The sequence below is a fragment of the Mercenaria mercenaria genome, chromosome 4, assembly GCF_021730395.1.
Source record: "Mercenaria mercenaria strain notata chromosome 4, MADL_Memer_1, whole genome shotgun sequence".
In the NCBI taxonomy this organism is placed as follows: domain Eukaryota; kingdom Metazoa; phylum Mollusca; class Bivalvia; order Venerida; family Veneridae; genus Mercenaria; species Mercenaria mercenaria.
This window is the reverse complement of record NC_069364.1, coordinates 56,878,521-56,906,250: the sequence shown is the minus strand read 5'-3', so window position 1 is coordinate 56,906,250 and position 27,730 is coordinate 56,878,521. Positions and strand designations below refer to the sequence as shown.

Here is a 27,730-nt window from a genome sequence, read left to right as displayed (position 1 = left end):
ATTTCCTTTTAATTCTTTTTATGCATTCATGATTTCTCTGTAGATACCCTGAGTTCTGGTAAAAATAAACCGTTATATTTCATTCAGTTGCTTCTCGAACCTCGGCATTCATTATTCTATTTTATTATTTTTTAGTGTGGGATGGGGGTGAGAGCGTTCAGAATTTTTTTTTATTATTTTTTATTCTTTTTAGGGTTTGTGTGCTTGATGTTCTTTTTGTTGGTGCACTATTACTGCACTTTGCAGTAAAATAATTTTGTTTTCTGACAAACCGAGAAAACTTTTACAGTTTTTATTGTACATTGTCCCCATAAAGCATTGTCACTTAGCTCAACTAATTTGCAAAGTGGAATCTTAGCTTCCCTTTTCTTGCACAGTTTTTACCCTTTATAATTAAGTGTTTATTATTTAAAGCTAACATAAAAACATACTCGGTTTTATTATATCTATATGGTCGGCATCTTTAATTGTAGGCTATAGGAACAATTTCCTGTATATTATGGGACTAGATAGCCGCAAAGTATGTAGATCTAACGTCTTTCATAGAACAGTCTTTCCGCAGCTCATGACATGTACTTTTTATTCTTCTTACTCTAGTTTTAGTCCTTAGTAACATTCGCAAGAGGTTGGCAGTATGAACAGACAGATAGATAATTGGGAAAATGGATTTTCTTGCCCTCCTGGCCTTATTTCCGGTGTAACATTAAATATTGACCCCGCTAAAAATTGATCAGAATGATGAAAATTTAATGTTGAAATGTTGGCGGGGTCAATTCTCAACGTTGAAAAAGTACCTTTTGATCAAAATTTAATGTTGAAATTATGGCGGGTCAATTCTCAACGTTGAAAAAGGACCTTTTGATCAAAATTTAATGTCGAAATCTTGACGGGGTCAATTTTTAACATTAAAAAAGGACCCATGGGTCTATTTTCAGCGGGGTCTGTATTTAATGTTCGGCACGCGCAAGCACTTCGCGCAAGTGCTTCGAAATTGCGACTCGAGTACTCGGCCGCGGGAATGTGTATAATCCGGCCATACCCGGCCATCCGGATGGATTTTGACGGGAAATCCGGCCATCCCTATTTATTTCTTCATTTCTTTACATATAACAATAATTTATACAAATAATCCGACCTTAAACGAATTTGCAATATTATTTTGAAATTTAGTGCTTTTTCACTGTAATCAAAATCGATTTCAGAAGGTGATAAAATACGCTCATCCCTACTTTTCTCTAATTGCTTTATATTTTGCTATGAAATATATGTGTTTTGAAAGCTGTCATTACGCAAACACGGAATAAGTCTCTGGCCACAAGTACTCACTCATATATATTTGACCTGGCTATGTCCTATCACGAGAGCCAGAATAACGTTTACACAGCACAAGCACAACAACACAATTCTTAATAAACAATTATTTTCACGCAAGTAATATAAAAAAAATAACACTAGCACAATAAATTGTATCCAACAAAATATTCGATATCACAATTAATGGCAATTTTTAGCAAAGTTATAGAAGATACTTGTATGGAATGATATACAGGATCGGGATTTACTGATTTATATATAAATCATTACCTGGCTGTACCAAGTTTGTTTGTTTTTTTGTTCACAAAGTTTTTCACGACGATACCTTTTGATCTTTATTAACATTTGGTTCCGTTTTTAAGCATGTTGCTTGATATATTGATAGTCAGTATGTTAAAGACAGATAATTATACAGAGATAATTGCCGGTATTTCCAAAACATCATGTGATAAGACTGGTATCAAGTTAAAACGTCCGCTAGTCAAAATGTCCCCTAGTCAAAACACCCCCATTTTGGTCAAAATGTCCCCCATTCAGTTTAGAATTTGGTCAAAACGTCCCCCTAATTGTTTTTGTATTATAATTAATTCTTTTTAATTAATTCATAATTATATATACTTTATTATCTTTTAAATTTGAAACTTATGGATTATGCTTTGCTAATACAAAAAAAAAAATTATTAGCACCTAAATTAATGCAATCAACACCTATCAACTATACATGTCTATACAATACCTTCCTGATATTTACACTTTGGGTTGATTTTACGAGTAGGCTCCCTTTAAAATTCTTTAAAGTTGAGTACCGCGGGAAAGTGCGAATATTGAAAAGAAATTTAGATTTTAAGCAAGTGTCATGTGGTACATGCTGCAGATTAGGGTCTATCGCTGTTGCTGAATTCATTTTGTATTGATATAAATATCGTACTAATTGTCCAAGCCGATATATGCAGTACTGGCTGTACATAATTTGCCAATCACTGACGGCAGTGGCTTGGACCGTAAGCAGGAATCGAGGTAAGCTGGTAAGGGGTCCGGTACAGTATCATACATAGCCCTGTTTGGCAGTATACATGATAGGTAGTATACTGTATATATCCTTTTACGCATGTTAACTTTAAAGTATTGTAATTGCAGGAAAATGTCAGTTTCAATGATTCCAGACTTTCAGTTCGATAAATTAGTCAAAATAATACAATGTTAACCCTTTCCCACATGGATACGTTTATCACCGTATCTATCGATTACCAAACAGAAACGTATTGACCCGTGTCTATCGGTTCCCTGATAGAAACGTATTATACCGATTAACGGCCATTTGAACAGAATCGTTTTATCCCGTGTCTCATAATCAATCGCTTTATTTTCGTTCTTTTCCTAAAGAAACAAATTCCGGATGTTTACTAACTCAAAATATGGGATTTCGTCATCATTATTTACGTAAAAGATCATGTGGTTACTATTTAAATTTATCGAGTACTTTGCAAAGAAAGACACCGGGGTTTTTTCCTACATGTGCACGACGCTACGTCATGGAAAATTACTGAGAAACTGCTTGCAACTAGCCGTTTCGCGGGGCTTTCCTCGTTCTAAAAATAACAACCATTTAACATCAAAGTATTTTTAAACGTGTTAGGTCATGAAGGTCACGCGTGATACATGCAGATTTCCCCTAAACAACAATTTGTGTATACGATGGCTTGGAATTTATGGCCTTACATAACAGGAAGTGTTAATCAAAACAGAAGGACCGCGGCTTTCAAATATTTTATGACACCCCAAGAGTTAATTGCTGCGGAAGTCACCCGTGATGTACCAACGTTTGATCATCAAAATATTACGTAATATTATCTTAAAAATATTTAATTTTTAGCACAAGAATACTGTAGTCGGTTACGAGTCTCGATCTCCACGATCTTTTTGCACTTTCAGAAATTTTACGATCCGTTATTTTTGTAGTGTTATTCAGTTTGATGGTTGTTTTTTATATAAATACTTACCGATTCCGATTCGGAAGATAAGTCTATTAACTATAAATCAAATTTTCAAACATCAAAATGAAATTGTATATGAATTTCAATGTGAAAGTAATCCAAAACAGAATTTTATGCCTAAAAATATATATTCCTGTACTTTTAACACTTTATATCTTCGAAACTCAAAGAGAAACTACAATAAATTTTGTATCATCGGAAAGAGAATTTAAATTGCTATAAACTTTATATTGACAAAAATAATGTCAAACTTACAGAAAATATTAAAATAATGACATTTTTAACATGTGTGTGTGTAATCACAAAATAATGCCAACACCTCTGTTCAGATAAGACAGTCACCTTTATCAGCCATATACCGATTATTGATTATTGATTATCACTTATCAGTGTTATGTAAAAGAGGTTACTTTGGCTTCTGTTCTGTGTGGTAAAGGGTTAAGATTGTTTTATATTTAGGCAGTGGCTACGATAATTTACGGTACCGTAATCGTAATCCTAGCCTCCAGTTTAAGGATTACAGATGTTGCGTATTCCTAGACAACCCTATGAGGATAGGCTAGGATTACGGAAGAATTAAACTTTAAAGAGGCATAAAATATATGTTAGGACATGCATAAATGATGCGGTCAGTGTAAACACCCCGGGACACCCCGGGATTCATTAATTACTTTAGAAAACCATTGATTTAACGGTGATTTAACTGTTAATGGGTAGATTTTATGCTTGTAAACAGGAAATGGAGAATGATTACATGTGTACCAAAAAGCTGAGTCATAACAAGAACATCGGGACGCTTGATTATTCTTCCCGGATAAGAGCGTTCAGTTATAGCTGTACTCTGTCTGATTATTAAATAATTCATTTTCTTTTTTTAGTAGAAAATTATGTCCCATATTATCAGAAATAATGATTTATTCTATAAGAGTACAACTATATCCAGGCCACACCACGGGGAGGCGCTCTTGTCATGGCCCGTTATTTTTTTTTATTTTTTTTTTTTTTTTAAATTTTTTTTTGTTTTTTTTTCTATTCTATTCTTTTTTCTATTCATTTTTTTGGGTTTCTTTTTTTCTATTCTATTATTTTTTCTATTCATTCATTTTTTTTGTATTACGTTTATCTCTCTATCTCTCGCAAATTTGACATTTATATAAATGCTAAAGCAGTTAAAATTAGTTGCATAATAAAACAACAATGTAAATTTCTAGATAGATCAATTTTTAGCTCGACTATTCGAAGAATAAGTAGAGCTATCCTACTCACCACGGCGTCGGTGTCGGCGTCGGCGTCACACTCTGGTTAAGTTTTTCGTACCAGTCCACATTTTGACAAAGTCTTTTGAGATAAAGCTTTGAAACTTTCAACACTTGTTTACCATCATCATGTCCAGTTATAGGCAAGAGTACATAACTCTGTCAAGCATTTTGACTGAATTATGGCCCCTTTTGACTTAGAAATCTTGGTTAAGTTTTTCGTACCAGTTCATATTTTGACAAAGTCTTTTGAGATAAAGCTTTGAAACTTTCAACACTTGCTTACCATCACCATGTTCAGTTGTAGGCAAGAGTACATAACTCCATCAAGCATTTTGGTTGAATTATGGCCCCTTTTTGACTTAGAAATCTTGGTTATGTTTTTCGTACCAGTCCACATTTTGACAAAGTCTTTTGAGATAAAGCTTTGAAACTTTCAACATTTGTTTACCATCACAATGTCCAGTTGGAGGCAAGAGTACATAACTCCATCAAGCATTTTGACTGAATTATGGCCCCTTTTGACTTAGAAATCTTGGTTAAGTTTTTCGTACCAGTTTATATTTTGTGAGAAGTGTTTTGACATATGGCTTTGAAACTTTTATATCTGTTTCAGTATAATAGTCTCTATCAATAGGCAAGAGTACGTAACTCTCTCATCTTTTTTGGCTGAATTATGGCCCTTTTTGAACTTGGAAATTGGTTCTGTTTTGTAAATGTCCATGTTTTGTCAAGACTATTTGACATATGGCTTTTAAACTTTAAACACTTGTTTATCATTATGATTTCCATCTGTAGGCAAGAGTACATAACTCTGACAATTATTTTGACTGAATTATGGCCCTTTTTGGACTTTGAAATTTGTTCAGTTTTTCTTACAAGTCAGCGTTTTGTCAAAACTGTTTGAACTGTGGCTTTGAAACTTTTAACACTAGTTTATCAACATGATTTCCATCTGTAGGCAAGAGTACATAACTCTGTCAACTATTTTGACTGAATTATGGCCCTTTTTGGACTTAGAAATTAGTTAAATTTTTCATATAAGTCCATGTTTTGCCTAACATATAACTTAACATATTTGCTATCATGGTCACACATTGCCATTTAGTGTAAGACTAATCGAAATCCACAAATACAGGAACATTTTTTGTTTAATCCATTTTTTGTTTAGTCTGAAAATCTATGGAAATATTTTGACCCCATTCTTCAATCAATTCTTCGAATAGTCGAGCGCGCTGTCATCCGACAGCTCTTGTTTATTTTATTGGAGTATTGAATTATATCAATTTGAAAATAGCGTGCGAGAGTTAGGCCTACATGTACAGTTGCAAAAAAAGTCACAGTTAGAGACATCCGTTCATAGTAGATTACGGTGGTTGTTAAATCATAATTGATTTGTATTGGTTTATTTTATTATTATTATTTGTGTCAAATTAATATGAACAAAAAGATGGAAAGAAATAGAAAAATCTTGCTTTTGAATGAAATAAAAATTCTCTTAGAAACATACTATGAACGGGTGTCAAAATATACATAATGAACAGAATTACAAGTGTCAAACAAAATATACATGATAAACAGAGTGATTGGTATCAAACAAAATATACATGATAAACAGAAAATATACAGAGTATCTGAGTCGGGCACACTGCATATCGGCCCACGTGGGCAGGACTAGGTGTCCTATACCGACAGCATTATGTATGAAAGAAGCAGTTCACGTCGGCCCACGTGGGCAGGACTTTGGGTCCTATACCGACGGAACTAGCGCTTCTTTGTTCGTTCATTTAACCCCCGTTTCCTTTGTCCCGTTTTTTTTTGCGAGACCCTTGGCCTTATTTATAAAAGTGAATTTGCCGTCTTTTGATGTGACGTGCGTATTTCTGTGCCTCTTTTTCGTGTCCTTCAAGAAATTTACAAAGGCAGCATGCTTTTCATCATTTGCCTTACACCGCCACACAGAATCATGAATATGGTACTGTTTTTCGTCCGGTGCAAGGACATAATTGCCCTGTCCATGAATTGCCGCCCTGTAATCTATATAATGTAATTGAACAATGCCATACAATTTCATAACCAAATCTTTAGTATTTTGCGGCCTCCAATTGACGGACAATTTCATTATGTTGTTAATTGATTCAGCACTGTTGTTGGTCCAGTTCTTTTTGGACTCGTCTGTTCTTGTTGGCTGAAAAACAAATTTCTCGATTCTGGGTTTTAATTTATCAGTGAAATATGATTCCAGATTTGGGTGATTTTCTCTTAATTTTGTCTGTAACTCATGAGTTTTCGTTTCAAAATCCACAGTGCTATTGCAATCAGTAATCCCACCCGGTCCAAAAATTTCATTTATCATTTCAACCCTTTCATTCTTGTCCATTCCTACTTTATTTTGAGCATAAAAGTTTATATTGTCCTTAAGATGTTTGGTACATAGAAGTCGCGTTGCGTTTGGAAATACGTGGTCAGTGGCTTTCGTCAAAGCTTTCTCGTCATCACTGCCAAACTCCATCTGATCCGACATTCGCATCTCAACATTATCAATGTCACAGTCGACCGCAGTTGCCACATGTTCTAAGAAGGACTTGTATGTTGAATATGTTGCATCTTTATGCAACAACATAGGCCCGATGAAGACAGGATTTGTATTTGTGTCCTTCCTCAATATTCTTTTGTTTTTATACACAAGTGTAGTGACATAAAAGCTCCCAAGATTGAAAGTTCTATCGATGCCTATGGGTTCAGATTTCTCGCGAGTTAAAAAGTGGCGTAAATCAAACACTTGCTCTTCTGTATAGCATATTACTGACGGCACCTTGTCTTTGCTATGTATTACGGTCTGCACAAATGGATGCGTGTTTATCATATCCAGTACCTCTAGTATTTCGTCAGCAGTGTTCTTTTTACTTGTGCGGCCCTCTTCCTTCTTTGCTTTCTTCTTGGCGTTTTTATTACTTGAAAATCACGCGGCGCGGTAGTAGAATCATCCAAATGCATTTCTTTAAATATTTCTCTAGGTTTTATGTTTTCGGGCTTATTCCTGATTTTGACTAAAGTTTCTGGGTTTGTTCGTACAAATGTCTTGCCTTTTTTGGCATTACCATGCGACTGGGAATCAATCGGTTGTGTTCCAGTGTACTCATATAGCGCGACATTGCCAAGACTGCTATCACTTCCAGATTGAAAAAATGTTACGCGCTTTTGAAAGTTGGGATCGCGTTTCAGCACAGTATAGTATCTGCGCATTATGACTATTGATTCCTGACTTGGTTGAGGTTCAAGTGGTTGATATATGGTTTTGCCTTTTGCGCGCCGTTTTATACAATATTTTGATTCTTTTAAGTTCACTTCTTTCAAAGAATCTCCGTCACGGACAAATATGCTTTTTCGAGTATTTCCTTTACTAGAATCCCATACACCACAGTCATCGTAGTATTCGCATTTTTTGTTAGCGTCTATACGTTTGATATTGTTTTCATTGTTAATCAACATATATGAGTTTGACTTGTTCCCTGGTGGAACCGCAGATTGAACATCCTCGCGTTCTAGCAGTAATTTGAATGTTTCATCATATGAATGAGGTTTGTTTAGCTGTTTAATTGAAGCAGGAGCTGGAAATGTATTATCATCAGAACAAGAATCATTTTCAATTGAAATACTGTCACTACTACTTACATCTGTAGTCACGTTGGCCCGCGTGGGCAGGACTTGAGGTCCTATACCGACGGAATCATTTCCAGTGGAACTGCTATCACTACTACTACTACTTATATCTGTATTCACATCGGCCCACGTGGGCAGGACTTGAGGTCCTATACCGACGGAATCATTTCCAGTTGAATCGCTTTCACTTACATCTGCTTGTGGACTAGTACTTACATTTAAATCTACCTCATTAGCTTCACTAGGTATGTCGGCCTTGTAAATTTTGTACTGATTCCCAGAATTGTCAGAAAGTTGAAAGTACGCTTTTCTTTTCTTTCCGCCGACCGGTGTGCTTGTATTGAATGAGAGATCATGTACAGAACTATTACTGTCAGCACTGTGAACTGAACTATCAATGTTAATTTGCGACGTATTTTCTTGAGTTGCATTTTCTGATGTAGGAATCACTGGCACAAAGTGATTTGCGGACCATATAATCGTTTTTCTACTTTGTCTGCTCCAAAGAATATTGACATAATCATCAACGAATCTGCCTAGAGACCAAAAAACTTTATTGAGAGCCAGCTATACAGGATCAGACAAGCCGTTCATTGGTGGATACAGGGATCTTATTGGTTTTCCAATAACGATAGACAGAGACATGATTGTGAAGACTGACGACCATTCCGTGTCCTTACAGCAGTATGCTAAAGAGTCCTCATATGATGGGGAATGATCAAGCAATTCATTGAACTCCGGACGCGATTTGTATATTTCACTATTTATTGTCATGTCCACAGCAGTTCTTAGTCTCAGCTCTGTGGAATAGCCTTCATGACCGGAGAGTGCGATAGAAACGGCATTAAATAGACAATTCCCGTCACCGGTGGTCAAAGATGGTACGCCAATGGCAGACATGTGACACTTTTCCATAATTGCTTTTGACTTTAGATCAATCTCAACAAAATCTGATGATATGACTGGTCTGCGGTATAGTTCAAATTCAGGTAAGATCTGATTTTCCCGTTTGGCAACTATCCTGAGAATTTTCTCCCCGTAGAGCAAGGCCTGAAATGTACATTGTTTGTACAATTTAACCTAATTTGCAATCTCAAGCTTTCCGAATAAACCGTGTTAACTATGCTGTCTGATCGTGATCTGCAGTGTTTGCAATACAGCCGGTATCTATCTCATATTAACGCATTTTATGTGCAGATCATGACCAGACTTCATAGATGTACGTATTAATAATCTGTTAATTTGGAATAAATGGCTTAGTATGCCGATCATGACCAGACTGCATAGATGTACGTATTAATTGACCTTAACTAATTTCTAATTTGAATCGGTCCATCTTTTAATTTGGAATGAATGGCGAATTCATTGAATGCACGTGCTAGATAGATGTACTTACTGATAAATTCGTTTTTAAAAGTGGCCAATCAGTTGATCTTAATTCTGCTTAATTTCTTTTATGAATCCGGCAATCTTTTAATTTGGAATAAATGGCTAAGTATGCCGATCATGACCAGACTGCATAGATGTACGTATTAATTTGGAATGAATTGCGAAATAATTTACGAAAAAAATGAAACAGGAAAAGCGTGAAAATGCTCCGAATGTAAATCGGATGAAGTAGAAATATAGAAGAAGAGATATATTTGGACTCGTACCCCGATGGGAAAAATAATACTGGACTCACCTTATGATAAAATGAACGCTTAAATAACACTTACCTCAATCAGACGCAACAATCCTTGGTGGTAGCTGTATTGTCCCTCACCAACTTCAGTTTGAAAACACTGATTGCACGTATATGGAAAGTTAGATTTTTCAAGAGTATCCATCTCTTCTACACACAAGTTTTCACAACTAGCATGAAACCACTGTTTACACGATTCACAATATATGCTTTCGGTCAATGAATTTCTCCTACATGAACCACACGGCCAGAAATCTGTTTTACCAGAAGGTTTAATTTTGCGTTTAGGCATTTTGAAAGCAATTGCGTATATTTCACTGACAATAAAATAGCGCACTTTAACAAAATCTTTAATAATAAAGATGTATAACAAGGAAATCGTACAATATTTATACTATTTATTACAAAAGTTTGTAACAACATCATGTTTACGTTACTCAAATGTGCAAATGATATATAATTTACATGTAAATTCCTACGTTTTCAAAGACCCGACGTCTTTAATCTAAAATGATGTTCTTTAATTAATTGCCTACACACGCATATTTATTAATAGGCGCTAATAGCTGCAATCGAAAAATCGCACACGGGTATGATGTAACAGCCATGATTTAATCATCACACCTGTTAAAGTGTTGAAATTACCGTTTTACATTTTCTTTTGATCTGACTTAATTGCCGTAAATAAAATATACTATTGTATTAACAACATTATTATGTCTTCATGATGCCAGATAATTTGAAATTTTATGACCCTCAAAAGTACAAATATAAAGTTAAGAGATATTACAATATTAAAATGGAACCGGTGTTCTAACTATTATATTGTAGACTTTTATTTAAGAATGGCCAATCCGTTGACCCTCTGCTAAATTTCTATAATGATCGGTCCATCTTTTAATTTGTAATAAATGACTAAGTATGCCGATCATGACCAGACTGCATAGATGTACGTACCAAAGTACCAATAATAGAAAGCAAAAAATAAAATGTCAGAAGATATTGCTCAGATGTGATTGCTTATTTTTAACGGCTTGTTATATTCACAAACAGTTAATTAATTTGTCAATCAATGTTCGTTGTTTGTATCTATTTTCCTAATTAATGAATACGTCATTATATTGATTATATTGACGTAAGCTGTGAAGTTTTAGTAAATCATGCCTAATTTGATAAGTATATATATAGAGAGAGGAACACATTTGCCAACATTACTATCACGAATTTCATTAAATATATATCATTTCTAAGAAAACTATATCATGGCTTTTGCAGTAATAGGAGACAGTTTCATATCGAGACTCGAAGATTACGTGAAAAAAGAAAGGCACCCGGCAAGGCAGTACGCTTATTTCGGCGTTCCTGGAATGTCAACCAACAGGAAATTTGAAGCAGCTTTTCAGAGAATGAAGGTCTTCAATCCAAGGTAAAGTGTGCTTGCTGTAAGGATTTAGTGTGCAACAATGCTCATGACTGCGCATGCTTTTTGCATGCCTTGTTTTCATTTAAAAGAAAAAACTCATTACGGTTTTTAATATACTCTACTATATTTGATCTTTTTCTTATAATTGAAAGAAATAATGAACATTCAATGTGTAATGAAATTTAAAGATTCTTTGTTTTTATATTTTCAGATACGTTCTTCTCAATGTGGGTGGCAATGATCTGAGATGGACAGCGACATCTACAGTGTATTTACTGACATCGTGCAATGCGTGGACAGAATATTAAACGAATGCGAAGATGTGAAGGGAATCTGGGTATGCAGTATTATCGAGAGAGGGAAGTTTCCACCCTGGAACGGACTAACAAGAACATCTTTCAACCGCATGAGAAGGGAATTAAATAAACTGCTGAAGGAACACTTTGAAGGATTGTTTGTGGATGTACAGAGAAGTGTAAAGTATCCTAAACATTATGAGAATGACTTGGTACATCCGAGATATGGTATTGGACTGAAGTTGTTGGCTGACATTGTAGTGAGGTGCTTTAGACCTTACAGTTAAAACAGATCAAATTGTACGTGTGTATATTCTTCATTATTTCATTATTATATGTTCTTGATTCGTGTTTATTTTATAACAATAAAAAACATATAAAGGATTATCTTCATTTATTTCATACTAAGACACAATAATGATCAAGGCATTTTTACATATTACTCCTTCCCATTAATTGCTGCAATCTATGGAGTCACTGATAACATTTTCACGTCTTTGATATGCCGCGGCCGAGGATCGATCACATGACCTCCCGCACTCGAATTACTGTTCTCGAAACGATGTATCAGGCGTCCCGGGGCTTGTTTTATTAGTCTGCTATTTTGGATACACCTATAAATATGGGAAAAAAGAGAAATTTATTCAAAGCTTTTCAATAGAAATAAAGGTATATAACTGAACGCTCTTATACGTGAAGAATAATCAAGCGTCCCGGGGTTCGTATTACGAGTGAATAATAATCAAGCGTCCAGGGGTTCGTATTACGAGCTACACCTGTAATCATGCTCGATTTCCTGTTTACAAGCATAAAATCTACCCATTAACATTTAAATCAATGGTTTACTAAAGTAATTAATGTACCCCGGGGTGTCCCGGGGTATCCCGTGGTGTCCCGGGGTAATTACACCGACCCTAAATGATGTTGTAAACTTTCTTATTTCACTTAATTAAAATAGCGATTTTTCATGCCTGCCTTATTATTTCTTCTTCTTCTCCTTCTTCTTCCGTTAATATGCAGGGCCCACTCTGGAGCATTGCGCATATGAAAACTATGTACAAGGTCGTTCTGATGAGTGAACAGTGAAAGATAAAAGCTATAAAAGATGATAAAAACCCTGTATGGCTCTATTTGCTGTGGGCGACAAGCCCGACCTTGAAGGCGTCCAAGGTTTGGGCTGTGGCGACTTGCTCCGGCAGCTGTTTCCACAGAAGAATGCCAGCTGGGAAGAAGGAGTGTTGGTAACCTGCTGTCCGGCAGAATGGTAGCATATATTTCATTGTTCGGCCACGGATTGTAAGTGCCGATGGGTGAAGGTACTGTCCACCAGGGATGTCTAAGGGGCCATGGATGATCTTGTACATCATCACCAGTCTGTTTCTGGTTCTTCTCTGCTCTCTGCTATAGAGAGTCCCAGCCTAGTCTACCTATCATCTGGCTGGTGCTGCTGGTGGTTTTGTAGTCACCCATCACGAATCTGGCTGCTCTTCGCTGGACTGCCTCCAGTTGCTGGATGTTCCTGCTTGTGTGGGGGTCCCATGCAGTTGAGGCGTATTCAATGATTGGTCTGACCAGACTGGTGTAGCATTGGGCCTTTGTTTCCCTTGGGCATCTGGATACGTTCCGTCGGAGGAAACCGAGTGTGTTGTTGGCCTTCTTGGTCTTGTCGTTGACGTGTGTGTTCCAGGTCAGGTTGTTGGTGATTATGACTCCAAGGTATTTGCCGGATGTCACTTCAGCTAGGGCAATATCTCCACTCGTGTCTAACACAGGTGGCAGTAACGTACCTAGGATACAGTATGGGTCCTTGAGCCATATGCACTTAAATTTATTACAATTATAATGTTTTCTTAGGAAAAAAATGACAAAAGCCATTTTGAAAAAAATGGTGCTCCTATGACAATGAGCCATGAGAAAGGTAGATATGAACAGTTTGACACGTGCATTGCTTCCAGGTCCGTATTTTTTTTTCAAAACAATATTTCCTTATCAATGATTGGCCGCCTTTTCGGCAAAAGATTAATCTTTCAGAAAAACCTTACTTCAAAACCCAGTTCCAAACCGTTTACGCATCACGAGCGAGCAACTGCATACGAAACGGTAGTGATTTCTCCACCCGAATAAATCCCACACATTTTTCGCACCGAAGTCTCCCCCCTAAAACACATCAAGTACTCCGTCCCAGTTAAAAATAACGTTACAACCGGCCAGAACAGGCCAAATGCAAACTAACAAGACCGAACATCAGGTTGAACTCTTCGTAATTACTTACAAATTCGCTGTTAAACTTTTTTCGCTTTCGGAAATTACCTTTGCCTGCCATGATTACCGTTGACAAGACGGTGGTTGTAAAGAACGTTTTCATTGGCGGAGACAGTTTACGTATTTCAAACGTAGCGATAAAATCCAAAAAGTACCCGATTATAAACAAGCAGCGATGGGTGACGAAGATTATTTACCAAATTCAAATAAATAACAACTGGTAAGTAATTAAGTAGAATTGAACCTTATTTTTAGTCTTGTTAGTTTACATTTAGCCTATTCTGACTGCTTGTAGCGCTATTTTTAACTGACATGGTGTACTTGATTTGTTTTACGGGGGAGACTTCGGTGCGAAAAATATGTGGGATTTATTCGGGTGGAGAAATCACTATCGTTTCGTACGCAGTTGCTCGCTCGTGATGCGTAAACGGTTTGGAACTGGGTTTTGAAGTAAGGTTTTTCTGAAAGATTAATCTTTTGCCGAAAAGGCGGCCAATCATTGATAAGGAAATATTGTTTTGAAAAAAAAATACAGACCTGGAAGCAATGCACGTGTCAAACTGTTCATATCTACCTTTCTCATGGCTCATTGTCACAGGAGCAAATTTTTTTTCAAAATGGCTTTTTGTCATTTTTTCCCTAAGAAAACATTATAATTGTAATAAATTTAAGAGCATATGGCTCATGGACCCATACTGTATCCTAGGTACATTACTGCTACCTGTGTTAGACACGAGTGGAGATATTGCCCATAAGAAAAATAATTCAATATTTTGTAGGATCGCGTCAAATTAGTTAGATTACCTATAAATAAGACCAGTCCAATTAATTTGACGCGATCCTAGGAAATCATAGGAGATAATTTTTTCATATGGGCAATATCACCACTCGTGCAAACACTTGAAAGACCAAAATAGTTTAAGCAATTTCCGATGAAATTTTCACTGCTGCTGATGCTTTACATGCTATCGGTTTAAATGTCGATTATTTCATGAATTGGCCATAAATTTAAATAAAACTTACCTGTATTGAAAGGGTATTCAATTCCTCATTGATTTATATAAAAATATCAAATAATATCCAAAATTACGGATCTTCTGGTGATTTAAACCTATGTATGTGCAGTACACGGTTACGTTTACCGTGTTTACACGCTATCTGCGCAAGCGATAAAACCAATAACTTTAAATGACTGTGTACTGTGATTTATCCTCCATTATTTTGGTCCTTCTAAGTTTTGACATTTAGATTGCCCGTCACAAATATAAAACAATCTGAACGTCGAATTATTTTGACTATAAATAAGACCAGACGCAACATTTTTACATTTTGAAGCCTATAGATATATTGGTATTGTGAGGTAATGTCGGATCCCCACGTATAAGATATATATAGTCATGTCCAAGATACAGATTACAGACAATACATCATCCAGATGTTAAATTGTTAATGGCTGAAAAAAAACAACTATGTTACTATGAATATGCAGGGGGAATTTTGTCCATTTTCCATACGCAGAAGGTACAGATTCGGGGATATAAATTAACACTCGCCAAGTGCGACCAGATTTAAAGCTGGTTAAGTCAAAAGATAGTCGTCCAGCCGGCGAATGGCTTTGGATTCTTATAATGTCAATATTCTGGAGTTTTCCGAGACTGTCTTATTAATATGCACGACGTCACTTAAATCGACCAATTAAAATTACCGATATACTACGACCAATCAGCAAACACGGATTATTTACTCCGTCACTAACAATGGCTGTGCCCATAGAAATACAGCACTAGAAAGTAAAGGATTATTGAAGGCTGTTAAAGAGCTTAGAACGGCCAAAAGGAAATATTATTAGGATTATGGAACATCCAATTTTTTCTTAAGTGTTTTTGCACTCTCTGTGACTGACCAGTTTCAAATTCTGTGGGTTTTCTATGAAAACTGGGCGTGCAAGCATAAAATATGTTTAGACTCACAGGATGTTTTTGTTTGGCGTCCCAGTACTTCAAGTTAATGTAGCGTGGTGTTGCCCTTAACATATTGTAACTAAGAAAACATGGACAACCTACTGTTTTGAAATTTCTTAGGTCTAACCTCTTATTGGCACAACTTTTTGCAACTCTACTTCATTTAAATGTAGTTTAATTGCCATCAAAATATTTTGGTATCTCTTTTGAAAACCAAAAAAAAACAACTTTTTCATATCTCGACAGATTGCCAAAAATATATCACAATTTGTTAAATCCTATCCCATGTATATAAACTCATCTTCGTAGTGACTACCTCTAAAGATATTTTCTTTTCAACTTCATTGTTTTCACCATTTAACACCGAAGCAAATAAAGAAGTATTTTTTCCACCTACTACAATTTTGAACGAAAGCAGGATTAACCGCGATGATTGTGTATTGATATCTGTTGGCCATGATGCTGTCAATGCATGTATAAATTTGGCAGTATAAGAGTAAGCTAGCATGCATGGAAAAAGCATGCGTACCAGGGACCCATTGATTGGCGTTTCTAAATAAAATGTGCACAATGCACACACATAAATTACATCATTACTGGTTTATTTTTGTAGAAAAGCTAACCCGCTCGACATCTTGTCAAGGTACCGAAAATATCCTGCATATATGAATTACACGTACAACTATGACATTATGACATTGTTGCACATTTCTTTCAGCCAGGTTGGTTTGGTAAATTGGTACATTCATTGCATTAATTACTGATTTCTATTGGAAGATTTTCCTCGACCTGCCGGACAATCTAACAGAAAAATTCCACTTTTCCTCAGACTGTTTCTACTTATCAGTATGAGCAGACAAGTCGAATTTTTGTCCCGTGATTCTTGGACATGTAAGATGTGAAGCTGCTTTAACCCAGCCTTGATGCGATTTTACATGCCAAAGACTTAAAGTGACTTTAGCTGGAGATTTTAGTAAGAGTTTGTAGTGCAGCGTCTGACCTTCCGGACAGGAGTGTCCTCTTCACAAATTATTGTAAAATATATGAAGGTACAGGCCTGGATAGATGTAAAATTTGGCATGTGTCACACACTTGTGACATATTCAAGAAGGACATGAAAGTAGCATTATCTATTCTTTTCTTTTATTTTTTTCAGAATGAGTGGAGATAGCTTGACACCACCATTGTCACCTGAGGGAAATGGCTTTCATTTTGAAGAATTACTAGAGCCATCACCTCCAAAAGTACCAAAAGCTGATGGTGAATATATATTTATCTCATGACCCCTTGTATAAGTTACCTATTTGCTGACACAGGTTTTGCTGGGCGAATGTGAGAACTTAGTTGGTACGGAATTGAAGTTCTAATGTAATATAAGAAAACAATGAATGGCTTGTCCATAAGTAGTTCTGACTATTTTCAGTAAGTGTATAATATATGTGGATTAACATTGTTCTGTATATTACAGAGGAGAATGGAGATGTTTGTTTCTGTTGTCTTGGAGAATTGTCGGGCAAGGAGTCTACGTACCATAGTGATTCTTACTGGAGAGCAGGATTTTTACACAGGTAATTTAACAACACTGGCCATAGCTTTGACAAGCTAATCGAGACAAATGCTTTCAGTGTAGTTCATGAGCACTCTACCACTTTCCCAGATGAAGGTATGGCCTATGTGTCTGATGATTATTATCTCTGCTATATTCAACATTCGTTCATCTGCAGCATCAAGTACTACAGTTTGTATTTAGGCACTGACTAGAGGTGTTTAAAGTTACTCGATAAATTCTTCATATCTGTAGGAAAAGCATGAAAGTATTTTTTATCTCCTAATTTTCTTTTTATGATAAAATTTTGTCTACTTTTGCAATGTGTTTAGGTTGTGTTGGCAGAAAGGGTCGCAGTATTTGAAACAACACCTGAAAGTAAAACATTTTTGTGCCTGAAAAGAAATTTTTCTTGAAAAAATATTCAGATTTTTAAATTGAATATCTAGTTGCATTCATTAGCAACTATTTTGAAGGAGTAGATATGTTCTGCTTGTAGATCTGTTCTGTTGGTGAATATGTTCCACTGGTGGATCTGGTCTGCTGGTGGGTCTGTTCTTCTGGCAGATCTGTTTCAGTGGTGGATCTGGACTGCTGTTTGATCGGTTTTGCTGGTGGATCTGGTCTGATGGTTAATCTGTTCCACTGGTGGATCTGTTCTGCTGGTGGATCTGTTCTACTGGAGGATCTGTTCTGCTGGTGGAACTGTTCAACTGGTGGATCTGTTCTGCTGGTAGATCTGTTCTGCTGGTGGATATGTTCTACTGGTGGATCTGTTCTACGGGTGGATCTGTTCCACTGGTCGATCTGCTCTGCTGGTGGATCTGTTCTGCTGGTGGATCTGTTCTGCTGATGGATATGTTCTACTGGTGCATCTGTTCTACGGGTGGATCTGTTCCACTGGTGGATCTGATCTGCTGGTGGATCTGTTCTGCTGGTGCATCTGTTCTATGGGTGGATCTGTTCCACTGGTGGATCTGCTCTGCTGGTGGATCTGTTCTATAGGTGGATCTGTTCTGGTGGATCAGTTCTGCTGGTGGATCTGTTCCACTGATGGATCTGTTCTATAGGTGGATCTGTTCTGCTGGTGGATCTGTTGTACTGGTGGATCTGTTGTACTGGTGGATCTGTTCCACTGGTGGATCTGCTCTGCTGGTGGATCTGTTCTACTGGTGGATCTGTTCCACTGATGGATCAGTTCTATAGGTGAATCTGTTCTGCTGGTTGCTATGTTCTGTTGGTGGAGCTGTTCTACTGGTGGATCTGTTCTACTGGTGGATCTGTTCTAGTGGTGGATATGTTCTGCTGTTGGATCTGTTCTACAGGTGGGTCTGTTCTACTGATGGAACTGTTCTGCTGGTGGATCTGTAATACTGGTGCATCTGTTCTGCTGGTTGATTTGTTGCTAGTTAATCTGTTTTACCAGTGTGATGCTTGGCTGCAAAGCCAGGATTTTCAAGCTCTACTCTGACAGTCTTAATGAAGAATCTGTGTATGGGTGCTTTATGGTTTATGTATTACATTTGGGGAAGCTTCTTACAAAGGAGCTGCCCCACCTTCAAAACCCAAAATTAGTAATATTCTGCTAGAGACGTCTTTTTTATTAAATGCTGGTGACTTTTTGAAGAACCTTTCTCTTCACTCTGTTTACAGGTTGTTCAGCTCTCCATCTAGATGTCTGTTACCAGCAACTGAACCCCTATCATTGTTCAGCCACACCTGGCCATGCTCTATTATCCAGAATTCAAACATAGATAAATTGTTCCTGATTTTGAGGTAGGTATTTAAAATTAATGTAATGTATAGCAATTATAGTTAGCTCAGTCTTTATTGCTAAGAATTGATACTGATGTTTTAATAGGAGATGGTTAAGTTTAATTGTTTCTCTTTGTATGTGATGGCAGGGATCATCCTAGGTCAAAATTTTAGGGAGAAGTGACTTCTTCTCCACAGAATTTAGGGAGAAGTTGAGGAATTTAAGAAGAAGAATCGGCATAGCATTCAGTTTCCTGCCTAATATATCCACTTTCTATGGGTCTAGCTGTAACTTATAAACAGTATTTATTTAAGGAAATTGATTTTTGCATTATCATTTTCATGAATTTCTAAATAAAGTATAAAAAATAAGCTATGAAAAAGTCGCCTTTAAATTTTTATCCGAAATTTACATGTCCGAAACTCGTAAATTTATCAGGTGCACGATCAAAACATGGAAAAAAATTTCATTCATGTTTCGATTCTCGTGCTTTTATAATGCCTGATTTTTGCATCAACTTGTTCAGATTTATACATTTAATTAATTTATTTATTAATTTTTTCGAAAATGATACCAAACTCGTAGATAATGGCGATCTTTTTACAATATTTTGTACGGCAGTTCTGACGTCTGCGAAATCATTTTTTATCCACAGTACTCAAGCAATTCATTTACAGAAATTGGCCGTAATCATGGTAATTGAAATAATTTTTGAAGTAATCTTTAATAAAATGAAAGAATAATTAATATACAATTGTTGCATAAGATCATGCTCTCGTTAAGTTTATCAGCTTTTTACACGCCAATTGAAAATTTTCAAAATGGCGGCGGCTTACAATATTATTGATCGACACTGTGGGATATTAACGCTACGATTGGCTGAAGTTTGACAGGCGAGTAGGCGGGGTTGACTATGGATTTATCGATAATTTAATCTAGAATATGCATCAAGTTTTACAACTTTAAGTAAACAGATAATAACTCGCTGAAAAACTCGGCGATTCGGATTTCGCCCGGAGGCGATAATTAGGCAAAGTGGCCGACTTTAAAGCGAAGATATCGCTCAAATCGCCTTGTAGGATGATCCCTGGATGGGTCTGCATACACCATTACACCTGTTTTGACCATCATTTCTCCCAGTAATGTTTTATAGATATTGTATTTTCAGAGAACATCATTTTTGCTGTTCGCTCTTTAAGATATATGCCTAAGTACATAGATTGTTTCCTGATAGTGTTTTACATGTATCAGTAATATGAAATAAGGCGCTACCTAAAAGGCAGAGCTCCCTTGAAAAATCACCAGTGCCCTTAAAAATTACGTCAAATTACGTGGTGTTGGAATTATCTGGAATTATGGATTCGTTTAGGAAGTTTATGTTCTATTAGATCTATTAAAATTATAAGTATTAATGATAATTCATGATTTCTGAATGCATGTTTTAGACTCCATCAAGATTAATTCTTGACATGTCGGTCAATAGCTATACATAGCTAATGTTGTCTGTATATTAACACCGACTTTAAATAAAATTTGTATCTTGTATCTTGACATGTGAAAACTCGAAAGATATTCTATATATAATCAAAAGAAAGTTCGATATAGATTAAAATCGGCACCAAGATAAAGAAAAAAAAGCGTATTTGAATAATTTCTGTTATTCTTATTAAAACGTACTGCATAATTTTTTTTACATAAATTATTATCATACTGGAAACCAGTCACAAATGATAACTCCTTCAAATTGAAAAGCTTGAACCTTGAAAATTTCAAACCTAACAGAATCTCATTAGGCCAATAGTCAAAGGAATTCTGTCTCTATGCGTGTGAATGTTGGCAATGAGGACTTAATGTAAAAAGTTAATGTTCCAATTCCAAAGTTAATAGAAATTAGAATTTACCTAATCCTGGAAATGACTATTGTAATTCTTTTAAATGTCATTATTGTCAAATTTCGGTTCTTTTTGGAAGGAAGAATGTGTCCAACTTTCAGTTAAAAATACTGCTATAATAGACGCCTCGTATGGGAAAATTACAATCATTTACATGACTGTAGAAGCTTGTTTTAAACCCAAAAGACTTGCAATTTTTAAAAGTTAATGATCAGAATTTTACCTAGAGAAAAACAATGTTTGCCAAAATTGGAACCTGACATCAAAACTATAAACACTTGTTAAATTTCACATGCATGACTTTAGTTATACAATATTTTCAAAACTCATAATAATACAACAACAAAAAACTGAAATAAAAAAGGAATAAAAAAAAAAATCTGGTCCAAGTGAGGTTCAAACTCACGACCTCTGGCTTTCAACGCGAACTCGCTAACCACTACACCACAGTGGAGTTATGACGTCATTGGGGCAAACATAAGTATATATAATAAAGTTCAGTAATGGCAGTGTGACGAAAGTCGTTTCAAAATGAAAATATTGTATTTTATTTCTTTTTTCTTCGTAGAAAATGTATTTAGCACTAGTTTCTTATTATCAGACGCTCATTTACATTTTTATTCAATATTCAAAACAGTAAGCGAGACGCTTTTGTCAACCGTAAACAGTAAGCGTCTACTGACGTCTTTACTGATTAATTACTATGTGCATAGTGTACTCGAAAAAATCCGAACAACACCGATTCCAAAAATTACCACGGATTTTCAACTCGATAGCATACACAGATAGATCTCTCTATTCATTTTCTTTTTCATACGTCTAACCGTAATGCGACGCTGTCGGCGCTGCTTCGCGGTGCCGGTAGCTCTGCTATTACAGACAATAGTAAAAGTTGATTCTACAGCAAACTGTATTTGATTTAAATTTGTTTCAGTGCCAGAAATAGTTGCTTTACAACAAAATAGCATGATTCAAAGAATCATTTATTTTCAGACAATTTTGATGATGTTTTAAATGTAAAATTGGTTATATTTTAAGGCAGCAGATTGGAGAATTACAGTCCTTGGCACAAAGGTCAAGAGTTTCATTTGTTTTAGGTAAGCTGCTTATAACTTGATATAGGAACATACAGGTATAGAATACATACAGATATACAGTATCATGCCTAGCTCTTAGCTTAACCTTGAGTAAAGGCAAAGTGTTTATTATCCCCCCTCCCCCCCCCAATCTCCACTTCGCCATTTTGAAGAGACAGCCATTATGATGTCAGAGACACTTTTCGATTATCTGTCTTTAGCTATCTGATGGCTTATCTGGACAAGTTAGGACAGATCCTAATGGGGCTCGATGCTTTTGACCTCCTATCCTTTAGGCCAAGATGTATGGTTGAAATGAATATTTAATTTAGATCCTTTTGTTTCCTGTGAAAGGACATTCCAAGACAAAGACCAAATTATATTTGATTTGCAGTAAAATCATTACATTATTATTATGTCTCCCACACCACTGTGATGGGAGACAATGTTGATTTACTCTGGTCTGTGTGTCCATCTGTCTGTCACAAATCTTGTCCGTGCTTTAAGTGGTAACAGTTCTCATCAGATCTTCACCAAACTTGAAGAAAATGTGTTTGCCAGTAAGTCCTCAGCCAAGTTCGATAAGTAGCAAAATCTGCATAGGCACTTTAGAATTATGGCCCTTGAAACATTGTTTTTGATAATCAAAGCACTTTAAGGCTGATTGGGAATAACATGATAGTCAGAGCACTGAAAGTCTGATTGGGAATTAAGAATATAAAGGGAGTAGAGTTTGAGCTTGTGTGCCCTAGGAACTAAAAGTTTTTTTAGTGGAGTAAATTAATTATGCCCTGAGACCTAATCATGTCAGATGATTAGGCAGTTGAGTTATTGGTGCATGGTTGACTCATATACTACTATTCAGATGATTAGGCAGTTGTGGGAGACATGTGCTTTTCTAAAAAGCAGCTCTAGTTATTATTGTTATCATTATTATTACCATTATTTTGTAGAAGACACAGTGGATGGGCAAGACATCAGAGAACAGTGTTGCAGGTTTCTACAGTATGTTATGATCTCCTTACAAAGGTAATCTTTCTTACTTTAGGCAGGTGATTCTTAAAGGCTTAACTTGATGGCTTCAGTCCCATTTTCAATGGTAGATAGTATTTTCCCCAAAATTTTAAGCCAATAGTCCCAATTTTTTTCATTAACATATTTTAGGCAAGATTTGTACCCATTAAAACTTAAGCATATGAAATACAAGGCATTGTTCTATGTTAAGTCTACAGAACCAAGATCTTTTGTAAAATTTTAGCATGTTTAAAATGCTCAGTTTGAGCAATTCATGTAACATTTATGTTGAAGGTTACATATAGTTATACTACATTCCATTCAGCAGAATCACATAATGCCATGAGGTGAAATAAAATATTCTAATATTTTAGCCTCTGATAGTCTAATGGTTCGTTGTTTTCAACAGTAATTTTATTCGGTACAAAATTTTAAGCTAATAGTCCCAATTTTTATGCTCCTAAAGGGAAGCATATTAGTTTTCAACTGTCCGTCCGTTCATTAGTTTGTTCGTTAGTTCGTTCTTCACAATGTTAACTTTTTGCATGAAGGCACTTTACTCGCAAACCACTGCACCCAGGACCTTCAAACTTCACATGCTGATAGTACTTATTGAGTACAAGACCCTTACTGACTTTGGGGTCACCAGGTTAAAGATCAAGGTCACCAGTTCAAAGGTCAAGGCGCTGCGGGGGCATTTGTCAGCATTAGTGACAGCTCTTGTTTTCAATAACATATTTTAAGCAAGATTTGTACCCATTAAAACTTAAGCATATGAAATACAAGGAATTGTTCTGTTAAGTCTACAGAACCAAGATCTTTTGTAAAACTTAGCATGTTTATGTAACATTTATGTTGAAGGTTACATATAGTTATACTACATTCCATTCAGCACAATCACATGAGGTGAAATAAGATATTCTAATATTTTAGCCTCTGATAGTCTTAATGGTTTGTTGTTTTCAACAGTAATTTTACTCAGTACACTGCTCAATATACATGTTTTTGCAGTGGAAGTGTGGGAGAAGATAATCTAGACAAAGTGATATGCAGTCTACATTCTTTGTTGTTATATATGGGAAGATTGTCAGAGTTACCTCACCATGTAATACAATCAACTTCTGTAGGAAACAAAGTAAGAATGTTTTGTTTTGTGTCATGTTTTCCTGCTTTCCTTGATGTAGTTCTTATATTATGATCCAGAAGGGAGGCAAGTAGCAGTAGCGCTGTCTGTCTATGTGTTTAGTCTGTTTGACAATGCAGAATGCACTGTTTCAGCTTTAACTGTGTGGCAGTTATTGAACTTCAGGGTTTTGCCGAGTATCAACAATGGTGGGGACACATGTCCCCTTGGTATGAAAAATGTGGGGACATTTTCAAAATCTTGGGGACAACAACTTTTGACCATATGTCAATAAAATAAGACAGTAACATCACTAAAACTGAAGTCTTTATTTTAGTCCAACCATTGATACTCTTTAAATCAATGCTCCTGAAATTTGGAGTCACTTTCCTTCTTGGATTCATTCGAATTTTCTGCACCCTTTGTGGTTTGATTTTGTGACACATTTTCAATTTTGGAGGCAATAAGTGTGGAATGGTTGACAGATTTTAAGCAGCGAACGGACACACTTACAATTTCACCTGCCGAGACAGTGAGTGGAGAACAATTAACAGAACCTGGTTTGTATGTTGTATGGGGTTTTATGAAGCTTCATTTAGTACTAGGCCGTTTATCATCAGACTGAATGCTTTTCTTGTCTGAAGATAGAGAAATGTAGCTTAAAATTGTTCATTGTTGATTAATAAAAATGATGTTTTTGCGGGAATTTCTTCTGTTCCGATACGGTACAATTCGTACTCAGTTCCGGTCGTCCCATATAGACATTTGTCCCCAAAATTTTCATAACGCGACAACCGGCGCTTCTGGACCAATTTTAGTGCAACATTTATATTTTTTACTCGAGATTCTTGCGATATTGCTGCCTCTGCAGAACCCTGATTAACTTAATGGAAAGTAAAGCATGATGAGAAAAAGTATGTTATGCATGCAGAGGTGTGATCTATATCTCCAATGGTAAAAGTTGGATGTCACAGACCATATCGCTAAAGCAAGGGCATTCCAGTTACAGGATTCCGTGCTATCATTTTACAGTGAGGGCTTGACTTTTCATAATTTTTGCAAACTTAGTTATTTATTTGAGAAGTGACTTTGCAGATTTCAACTTCAGAAGATAAAATGCATGGGACTTTGATTTATTTCTTGAGGCAATGATGAACACCAGGAAAATTAGTTCTGCAGGAGTATTAATTATTGTCCAATATTCCTCACTAGTGACACCTCTTGTTTTATTTGGACAAGGATACCTTCTTCAGGGATGGTATTTTCTATACCCATGACTTGAGTTCCTTTGTCTAGCGCTTGGATCTGCTCAACTTACAAGTAAAAACACTGAAGAAAAACAAAACTTTATTTAATCTAATTTTAGAATTTTATACCATTGTCTGTCTGGTGTAAAAACAACTGAAACATCTGTCTACATTTTGTATATTCCTGTTTGCACCCAAACTTGTATTTCAGAGCAGTGTATCACACCAATGTTTACATCTTCATCTAGATGTCTACTGGAGACTGTTATCCATCTTCCACCAACTCCAGATAAAATACCCAGGTAGAATCCTCATTTGATTTGTAGACTTTATTTGCATACACATCCCAGTTAAGACACTCTGATATATTCAACCTCTGTTTATATGGGATATTGAGCTTCTGGGCTTTTCAGAGGTTCAATTTTAACACAAATTGTAATGAAACTGCACATACATGTCAATTCAACAGACAGCTTAGGAAAAGTTTGTAAATATAAATTTGCTGGTAACATACCTGTGGCAGATTGAGTATTTGCCACTTTTTAAGTCCACAATATAGTTTCTTCCTTCAAACCTGAATGAATATAGGCCCTGAATCTGTACATGTACTATACATTTCAGATGAAATATCTAGGTACACTGTATGTTTCATCAACTGTAAACTATTAGTATAAAGGAGAGATTCAGTTTTGCTTAAGTTTTAGAATTTAACTTATTAATGTTTTGAAGTTTGAAATTGATCATCATACCCCTAGATACAAACTAATTTGGGCTGCATTGACGTCATGCACATCTGTCCACCAGGTCAGGGGTATGTGTCAGTTTTATTATAGTGGTGTATGAATTTACGTTTTAATTCCTAAATATAGCATGTGAGACATCTTACACCTGTAATATGAGTTTATCCATGCAGCTCCAGAAAACACTAGAAAATCCTGTCTGACATGCAAGAAAAAATGATGTTATCACTTTATAATACTGTGACATCTGTTTCTTTTAATTTCAGGCTACAGGTATAGTAGGAGATTGTGTGTTATGCCAGATAATGACATTGACTCTTCATTGTATGATCAAATGCTACATCTTGTGTTGTGGGACCTTGTTGGCCTAGCTCACCTCAGATATGTCAACAAAGTAAGTGTAAAACATGAATACATGTTTTGTTTAGAGACCTGATTTAACTGTGTTGATTTTTGTTTAATTGTTTCGCGTTTTTTGTATATGAGCCGTGCCATGAGAAAACCAACATAGTGTGTTTGCGACCAGCATGGATCCAGACCAGCCTGCACATCCGCGCAGTCTGGTCAGGCTCCATGCTGTTCGCTTTTAAAGCCTATTGGAATTGGAGAAACTGTTAGCGAACAGCATGGATCCTGACCAGACTGCACAGATGCGCAGGCTGGTCTGGATCCATGCTGGTCGCATACCCACTATGTTGGTTTTCCCATGGCACGGCTCATATGTTTTTATCCGCATATATATTTCATTTTATTGTCGAGGTATGCCATTAATTTATGGCCTGGAAAGTTTTGAAAATATTTTCACCATTGATTTGCGAACAATATAAATGAAAAATTAGTTACGATAGGGATGCAGAGCACTACTTTACCAAGTCTCAGTCTCTTATATGTTAGTATCAATGCAGGAAATCAATTTTGAGCTGTTCCATGTATTACACCACTATATTTCTGTTACACTGATATATCTTTCTATGTTTCTTGGTTATAAATGAAATATTACACCTGACCTTATTTTTAGGTTGTCAACCCCCAGAAGACTTCTATGTTCTCGTGTAGCTGTGTGAAGGAACTGTGGTTGCTGATTGTGAAATTAACAGAATGGAGGTCAAGCAACCATATAGGAGAGGTAGATGTCTCAGCCTTGCTAAAGTTCAATAAAGTTTCCTATCAGATAAATTTAAACTCTTTGAATGTAAGCATAAAAACATTTAGATAATGGTGTACAAATAATCTTTCCACTCGCAAATTAAACCATATTTATACAGAATAGCTGTACAAAGAATGTACATCGTCTCCAATCTCTCCAAGTTTTTGTCACTATTCTGGGGGGTATACAGCATACTTCAGAATATGACAATAATATATAAGCACCAAAGTCAACAATTTTTTACAAAATTTAAATTTGCAAGCTTCAATACAATTTGAGACGTGTTAAAACTTTGTTGCGCTGCATCTTATACTTTGGTTTGAACAAAAGACATGC

The 27,730-nt window shown here is 36.0% G+C and overlaps 1 protein-coding gene across 2 annotated transcripts in view; it reads left to right on the top strand.

Annotated features, from left to right (window-relative positions):
* Positions 1-2,113: 2,113 nt before the first annotated feature.
* LOC123552900 (protein MMS22-like) overlaps positions 2,114-27,730 on the top strand; it is a 62,444-nt gene continuing 36,827 nt past the window's right edge. For both annotated transcript variants that reach the window (XM_053541374.1, XM_053541375.1), the window contains exons 1-10: positions 2,114-2,331; positions 17,010-17,113; positions 17,322-17,421; positions 19,053-19,175; positions 22,086-22,144; positions 23,077-23,152; positions 24,149-24,272; positions 25,719-25,809; positions 26,514-26,641; positions 27,266-27,373. In XM_053541374.1, the coding sequence (XP_053397349.1) occupies positions 17,011-17,113; positions 17,322-17,421; positions 19,053-19,175; positions 22,086-22,144; positions 23,077-23,152; positions 24,149-24,272; positions 25,719-25,809; positions 26,514-26,641; positions 27,266-27,373 (912 nt within the window). In that variant the 5' untranslated portion in view covers positions 2,114-2,331; position 17,010. The remainder of the gene's footprint in view (positions 2,332-17,009; positions 17,114-17,321; positions 17,422-19,052; positions 19,176-22,085; positions 22,145-23,076; positions 23,153-24,148; positions 24,273-25,718; positions 25,810-26,513; positions 26,642-27,265; positions 27,374-27,730) is intronic.